This window comes from Elephantulus edwardii, unplaced genomic scaffold (assembly GCF_000299155.1).
Source record: "Elephantulus edwardii isolate Elephantulus edwardi_28Jun2011 unplaced genomic scaffold, EleEdw1.0 scaffold00048, whole genome shotgun sequence".
NCBI classification, from domain to species: domain Eukaryota; kingdom Metazoa; phylum Chordata; class Mammalia; order Macroscelidea; family Macroscelididae; genus Elephantulus; species Elephantulus edwardii.
The window spans coordinates 6,039,324-6,047,428 of NW_006399798.1; the positions used below are offsets into that span (position 1 = coordinate 6,039,324).

At 58.6% G+C, this 8,105-nt stretch overlaps 1 protein-coding gene across 1 annotated transcript in view; it reads right to left on the reverse strand.

Annotated features, from left to right (window-relative positions):
* Positions 1 to 2,554: 2,554 nt before the first annotated feature.
* Positions 2,555 to 8,105, reverse strand: part of SAP30BP (SAP30 binding protein) — a 37,939-nt gene continuing 32,388 nt past the window's right edge. The window contains exons 6-11 of the mRNA XM_006886206.1: positions 6,262 to 6,353; positions 5,602 to 5,662; positions 5,189 to 5,240; positions 3,952 to 4,010; positions 2,893 to 2,977; positions 2,555 to 2,737 (exon numbers count right to left, since the gene is read on the reverse strand). Coding sequence (XP_006886268.1) covers positions 2,556 to 2,737; positions 2,893 to 2,977; positions 3,952 to 4,010; positions 5,189 to 5,240; positions 5,602 to 5,662; positions 6,262 to 6,353 — 531 coding nt within the window. The 3' untranslated portion in view covers position 2,555. The remainder of the gene's footprint in view (positions 2,738 to 2,892; positions 2,978 to 3,951; positions 4,011 to 5,188; positions 5,241 to 5,601; positions 5,663 to 6,261; positions 6,354 to 8,105) is intronic.

The following is an 8,105-nucleotide window of genomic DNA, read 5'->3' on the forward strand; positions in this document are numbered from 1 at the left end:
CCAGGCTGCTCCTTGGAGGCATTCTAAAGCTTCTTCTGACCTATTTTGGACATGTTGCAAGGAGGGACTGGTCCTTGGAGAGGGACGTCATGCTTGGGAGGGTGAAGGGACAGTACAGGAGAGGAAGACCCTCTATGAAGTGGATTGATTCAGTGACTGGGGTAATTGGAGTAGGTGTGTTGGAGACAGTGAGGTTGCCACAGGATAGAGCAGGGTTTAGGGCTGTTGTACATAGGGTCGCTGTGAGACGCAGGTGACTCGACCGCACATAACAACAATCTCAGATTAACAGATTTCCCGACCTTTCTTCCATGGAGCTGCTGCGTGGATTTGAACCACCAACTTTCAGTTCAATAGCCAAATGCAAACAGCCTGTCATTACCAAGGACCTACAGTTGCATGTTAGAGAAAACCAAGCACAACTCTGGCCTGCCCACCTCACAGCCTTGTCTGCCTCCTGGTCCCCTCGCGGGGACCATGGTCTTGGGTCCGCCCCAGCTTCACTGCAGCACAGGATGCAGCCACGGGAGTCTCACAAGCAAAGGGAAGACACCCCATCCTGCCAGAAGAGCCCAAGGTGGAAAGGACTCTGCCGGTCACCTGGGGTCCCCAACTCCCTCGTGACCTCGGCCAGCTTTATCACCTCTGGTTCTGTGCTGCCTCTGGGTTTAGAACAGGAAAACTAGCTGACAACAAGGACTTGCAGTTTCTACAGTCTGCATAAATCTGCCCAGTGATTCTCAGAGCCACTGTACAGAGCTTTTCCACCTGTATTTGACAGAACAGAGCACACACTAACACAATGGAGGGGGTCAAGTTCACAACCTGTAACCTGGGACTACAGGGTGAGGGCAAGTCCCCATTTCCTGATGGGAGGGCAGAGAACCTTCTGGGACTGTTTTTGGGACGCTGGTTCCCAGGTCCACAAAGTCCTCCTGATGGAGGAACGGTGAACCAGGGCTTTGAACCACTTCAGTCGGGTTCAGCTTACAAATGGCCTTGAATTTGGGTGGACTAGAGCTACTGGCTTAGTTGTAAGGAGTTGTGCTGCTAACTTAAAGGAACAAGGTTTGAATCCACCAGCTGCTCCGCGGGAGAAAGATGGACAACGTTCTCTCACGAAATTTCCAGTCCGCTGAGCTCGTGACTCGATGGTAAAACAGAAGGATCAACGAGGAAGCTCCGGTGGCTCAGTGGTAAGGAGTTGTGCTGCCAACCCAAAGACAAGCAGTTCAGATTCACCCCCTCTTCCCCGGGACAAAGATGGACAACCTCCTGTATAACTGAAAGCCCCTGCAAACCCGCGGGAGGGGCCGCTGTGACTGGACAGTAATGCATTTAGGAGAGCGAAACTGCAACAGGAGACACGTCCAGCCACAGACTTGCCCTCCCGCCGGGGCCGCACATGCCCTGCACAGCAGCCCAACTCCTGCCCGCTCAGAGATGGGGCTGATAATCGAGTCTCCTACACAGGCTCCCGAGGGCTCTTCAGGTCCCCAGGCCAGGGCTTCAACCTATGGTCCTTACGCTGGCTGGAGCCGGCTCAAACCCCTCTGCTGGGCTTGTGGAGGGGAGGCAGGTGGCTCTGTGGCGAGCCTTGGGGGGACTTCACTGTGTGGACCTCGTGACGCCCTGGTCAGCCAGTTTCAGGCCCATGTCTCTGCATCGCGTCTGCTCTTCACAGCCCGGCTTCCTCCTCAGACACTTGGCTCTTCCGCTGACAGGGAGGAGAGTGGTCTGAGAGCCTCAGGCCCTGAAGCCCTGTGGCGCTTGTAGGCCGGCCTCGGGGGGAAGCTGACTGGGGCCCAGGAGGGGTGGTGTGGGGGCTGCCAGGCGGCTGTGGGGCAGAGATAACAGGCAGAGGAAGGGCGGGGTGCCGGGATCCCCCAGGAGTGGCTTTCATGTAAACAATGAACTGTGGCTGTGCCAGGGCGGAGGTGATTCACGTCCCCGCTGCTTCGAGCCAGCTGGCCACACACTGGGCACTGAGGGGCTGGGTGACCCTGGCCCAGGCACCAGTACCTCCCTCCTCCCACCACAGGCCAGCATTCCCCATCTCTCTGCTAAGTGAAATGGTATGGGGATGCTAAGTTGTCTGGAGGCATTTCACAACCCTGTGGCTCCAGATGGCATCACACTGAGGGTCATGACCAGCGTCACTTCCAGGGACCCCCCTCCCCGCACCCCGATCAGTGTTTGTTGATCACCCCATTTCACCCGAGGAAGGGGTCGTAACCAAGAAGACACACACCCAGGCCTTTGCTCTTTCTGACAGTTGAGAGGGCTGTTGTACCCGAGACGCCAAGAACTAAAAAATGTCCCTTTAATTGGGTGTAAACCCTACACAGATGCACACGTCCATGGCCCCTCTCCTTGGTGGCCTTCTTCCGGTGGGAACACCAAGCAGACGCCCTTTTGGGGGCAGTGGACCGGAGCTGGCCCAGGTCTGGAGGACAGGGTGGCAGCCCCTGTGGGGAGCAGTTTGAGACCACAGTCTTCAGTCCTGGCGTGATGCTGAGTGGGGCAGTCCAGTGTGTACCCCGCGGTCCAGACAGTCACTGCTTGGCCTTCTTCACGATAGTGCCCACTGCGGAAATGACTGTGGTCTTGGAGCCGCTGGCACTGGTGGTCACGGTGACAACCGCGGGCAGGGTGGCGGTGGTGGTGAGGATGGTGGGCTGGGCGATCGTCGTCACGGGGACGGCGGAGTCCCACTTGCTCTTCCTCTTCTGGGCATCTGGAAATGAAGAGAAGTCAGACTGAGATGACGCGGCCGCGTGCGCCTGCGGAAGGAGAGCCTCCGCGGACGGGCCCAAGGCTCCCGGACCCAAGGCTGGGCGACCCCCGGGAGCAGACACAGCCAGGCCTCCTGGGGCCACAGAGGGTCCTCACCTGCGACGGCCGTGCTGGCCGTGGTGGTGGTGGCAGCGGTGGCGCTGGTCGTCGTGCCCTTCTTGGTGCCCGTCACAAACTCAATCTGAAAGGGAGGGACGAGAGTGAGAGCTGGGCAAGGCCGCCCTCCCAGGGACAGGTGTCTGTCACGTCACAAAGGACGCACAGAAATCAATGCCACTGGGACTGGCATGGGGTGGGCGTGGGGAGGTCAACGTGGAAGTGGATTTTCACACTTCTCATGTGGGCACTCCCAGCCTCACCCCAGCCTCCCAGGGTCGCCTGGCCCACCCACCAGCCCTCACACGCCTGAGGCCACGCGGCCAGGCACCTCCTTCACATCCAGCTCCTGTCCCCAGGGGCTGCGGACAGGGCTCTGCAATAAGCCAGGGTGTGCAGCGGGAGCAAAAGAGGGGAGAACAGTCAAGGGTCAGGAATGAGAACCCGGTCACCCCCTAGAGCCCATGCTCTGGAAGCCTCTGAGGACCCCTCCAGCCTGGGGCTGACGACAGTGTCCCTGATCACACAGTCACGTGGAGGAGGGATGGGCCAAACCAGGGGCCTTGGCGGTCAGGGTGCCCAGAGGACAAGCCCTGGCCTCACAGGAAGTCCATGGTCCCTGAAGGACTCACACCCCATTGCTCGGGGGCAAGGGGGAAGCAACTTGTAGGGTCCCCCAGTGAGGGGCTGACAGACCACCAGATGTGAGGTACTGGGCAGCTCTGAGGCAGGAGCTGCTGGGGTCTCCAGCTCCAGGGTCCGAGGAACACACAGGCCAGAGCAGACCTGGCCAGTGGTCAGAAGCAAATGGCCAGGGCAGCCCCGCTGACAGCGCAGGGACAAAGCACCAGGGCACAGCAGTTGTAATGAGGAAGGAGAGTGCAAAACATCAAACCAAGACGCCAAAGGGAAGCCACAGACGGCAGGGTGGGCTCGGCTTGGCAAGGCCCATGTGTCTGGGGGGCTGTGGAGAATGGCCTGGAACCTTCTGGGCTGGGCTAGAAGGCCCCCGCCCTCCAGACACCTGCCCTTTCACTCTGCTATCTGCTCACCACTCACTTTTGTTCGCTCCTTCTTGGCCTTTTCCAGTTTGTCCATTTCAATCTTCTGGGCTTTGGCTGTGAGGACAAGATAAGCTGTTTAAAGAACAGCTCCCTACGTAAGAAGCCGGGCCCACCCGCCTGCCCTCCTCACCCCTTCACCCCGTGTAGTGGACTAAAGTGGCCTCAACTAAAGGTGTCCATCTGTGGGAGGCAAAGTCGGGGCTGGCTCCAGGCCAGTGCAGAGCAAGGCCTTTAAATCCAAAGGCCCAGGGCTGTGGACTACACAGCCGACCTGGAGGGAAAAGCTGAGAAGAGCTGCCGTACGGACACGCTGCCCTCCCACAGACCAGGAGGAGGAATTGCGGGCACTTGTGTAAAACTTGTTGGCAACTGGTTCAAAATAAAATGAGAACAACCTTGTGCGGGTGAAACACAGGAACACAATCAGAGGCCAGATCTGGTGCACGGGCTGGAGACCTGCCTGTGGCTGAGGGCCTGGGACCCTCTCACGTGCCCCCAGCCTTCCACAGGGAGCCTCAGAAAGTTTTCTTGGTGCCTCAGCACACTTCTTGCTATGCATCTGAGAGCTGGACAACAAATGAGGATGACAGAAGCAGAACTGATGCCCTCGAGCTGTGGTGTTGGAGCAGAACGCTGAACCTCCCATGGAAGGCCAAAAGAATAAATAAATATGTCAGCAAAAGCCAGCGTGCTCTTTGGAGGCAAGGATGATGAGGTTTCTCCTCAATACTTCAGGCATGTTGCGAGGAGAGGCTACTCTTTGGAGAGAGGATGCTTGGGAAGGTAGAGGGTGGGTGAGGGAGAAGACCTTTGACCAGGTGGATTGACACGGTGACTGCCGCAGTGGGCTCTATTGTGTGAGGACGACACAGGACAGGACAGGGTTCAGATCTGTTGTTCACAGTCTCTATGGGTCGTACTCAACTTCACGACACCAAACAGCACTCTTGGGGCCCGACCTGCATGCGCTTGGCCAGCCCCTTCACTGAGCTCCTCCCGCCCTCTCAGCAGGTTACCTGCAAGCCACTGGCTGCCCCTCTGCACTTGGCACCCATCACCCTAACTAGGAGTGCTGCTGGGAACCAGCGGCCTTTTCTGTATTCTGTCAGGACTGAAGTCTGTCTCGTTCAAGGTGACAAATGCAGACCCCCGGGTGGGTCTGACATACAGGGGACCCTCGAGTATGTGCCAGATGGAAACATGGATGGAAGGAAGGAAGGATGAAACAGTACCTAACGCCTCATAGTACGAGTCCTCAGACCAGCCGTGGGGGTCAAACATATCCTGCAAAAGGAAAAGTGCAAGCCAGTCAGCAGAGCCACGTGACTCAGAATCCAAGTCTCTTTCCTGAGTCCCACCTGGAGTTGTCAAGTCCTGGGACACAGGAAATCACTGTCATTCCTGACAGCCTGGCAAGGTGCCGGAAGCTTTCAGTAACTCGAGTGAGTGACTGAGCGCGTTTGTCCAGAAACACCCGACGCTGGCCACTCAGATCCTCCCTCAGCAGGGCCCGGGAACCAGAGAAGAGGCTGGAGCCTCTTTATGGACTATTCCAGAACAGGAGAGGTGGTGTGCCACTGTACGAACCGGCTGTGACTCCGGGCTGGCTGCTCGGGAGGCCCCCCCACCCGCCCACAGGTCTTACCTTTGGGTAGTTGGTGCCGAGCTCGTCAATCGCACAGAACTGGATCAGTTTCTCGTAGATGCTGGAGGAAGAATGCACAGCGGGGTGAGCAGAACCACAGCTCCACCAGAACCAGCCAACGCCCCAGCTGAGGCAAACCTTTAAACCCACAGTGTTCTAAGGAAGCCTCAGACCGGGAGGGAGAGGCCCTGCCAACTGGAGCGACGTGGGGCAGGGACAAGGACAGTGTCACGGTGCTGGGACAGGGTCTGTGCTTTGCTGGGACATTTCTGACCACTGGTCTGGGGCTGATCCAGCAGGCTTGGTGCTGGGGTTGCACTCACATGAGCACTGGACAAGGCAGGACCCAAGAGAGCTGCCCCTAACAGGATCAAGGACTTCTCAGAGTTCTAAGACAATCCTACTTGATGGCCTGCTGCAACCACACGTGAGGGAGGCAAGGCCTGCAGAGGGTCTGGGCTTGAGGAGGCCCCAGCCACCCAGTGCAGTGCTGGGGCTCCCTGAGGTCAGTGTGGCCCCGCTGGCTGTGTGTGGTGTGTACACAGGGGTTAGATGGCCCATCTGGGCTCTGGGCTGGGCCTCTCCCCACTCGGATGTCCATGGGGGTATCGTGGCTCACATCTGTGACTAGATCACTCTGTGGGCTCACGGCAAGCATACCTGGGGTTCCGAAATTCCTTCTTCCTTTGGATAATGTAGTTCATATCCATCCCCTCCTTTATCTTCCGCTCGTACAGTTTCTGGATCTTATCCTGCAGAGAGAGCAGGAGGCACTAAGACAAACCCTACCCACTCCATGCCCGAGCGCGGCCGGCTGTGGCGCGCGGACCTACAGTGGACGCCCCCCCGCCCCCCGGCCAGGTGCGGCCTCTCCTCCCGGCTGCTAGTGAGGCTGAGAGGGAGGCCAGCTGTTTCTGGTCTTCTGAGTCCTTCCTGGTGGCAGGCATTACAGCAGGAGTCGGGAATAAAGGCATGATGTGTGGACAACAGGACTCCAAGTTTATGTCACTGAACTGATCTGAAAGCCGTCAAAAAAGGCCAGTAACGTGTTGCACACAAATTCATCCCAGACACAACACCAGACAGCACACAGGCGGAAGGCAGAAGACACATCACAAGCTGGTTAGTCAGCTCCTGATTCACCTGAGGGGGGGTCAGGGCAGAGTTGTGGTTTTAAATTTTCACACAAGGTGAAATCCTCAGTGGACCATGAATCACCGAGACGTGGGGAGGCCTCTGTCCTTCTGGAGGGAGCGGGGACTTGCAGACTTTTGGATTTGGTTTCACATGCTTCCTAGAATGTGGGGAGGCCCAGGGGTAGCAGGTCACCACAGCCTATCACGGGCCTCAGCCCACCTCTAACCCTGCCCTACTTCTCAGGACCTGAGCTGGCTGTGGGGGGGGGGGGGGGATCAGGAGAGCCACTGGACAGGGAGCGAGGTTCATGTACAGCCCAAGTGCCACAGATGTTCCTGAAGCTCAAGGAGACAGTGTCCCAGCAGATGGGATCAAGGCTGCCTGTACCAGCAAAGCAGCCCAAGAAACCTGAGTCCCCTGATGGCCCAGGACAGAGCCGTCTGGGGAGCAGGAGTACCAGGGAGGTTGGCAATGGCCCAGCTCACGCCCAAGCCGGAGCTTCTCCCCAGTGGCAGCCACGCACAGACTCTCCAGGAGGAAAATATGGGCACCCTTCCCCTGCCACCGGAGGAGGGCAGGGCTGGGGGACCCGAGACACCCTCCACTCCTGTGAGAGCCCAGTTCTTTCTGCCGAGGCTGGGCCTGTGACAGCAGAGGTTTGTACCACGTTGACCAGGGATCAGAGAAGCTGAGTCACAGACTTCGCTCCGCAGACAGAAGGCTCGGTGACTTGGGCAGCCCGTACTCGCCAGGCCACCTGCTTGCTCTGCCTCCGGGGACTGAAGTGTCTGCGCAGGGTCAGGTTCCTACACTGGAGGATGGAGAAGGAGCAGGAATGTTCCGATCGGGAGAGTGGCACGGACTGACTGCTCTGCCTGGCAGATGCTGGCTGTTCCTCCCGTGCTGTAGCTTGTTGGGCATGGGGGTGACGCCATCCTGGGTGCTGTGGGGAAGCGGCTCAGCAAAGGGAGGAGTCTTCCGGGGGAGGAGGGGAGCCTGTACTGCACCCCTGGCCCTGACCTGGCCCAGCCCGCTGCATTCCTCAGCCCCGGGCCATGAGTCATTCATCCGCAGGGCGATGCCATGGGCTTGAGTGTGCCCAGAGGGCACGGTGGGATCAGAGGGAGAGCCGCTGCTGTCAACTCTGTTGTTAGTCACAGGATCCCATCACAGAGGGACAAGAGTACAGTCTGAAAAGGGGGTGCGAGTCCAGCTGCCCCCCGGGGCCCAGCTCACAGGGGTGAAAAGGGGGTGATGAGTCCAGCTGCCCCCCGGGGCCCAGCTCACAGGGGTGAAAAGGGTATGTAAGTCCAGCTGTCCCCCGGGGCCCAGCTCACAGGGGTGAAAAGGGGGTGCGAGTCCAGCTG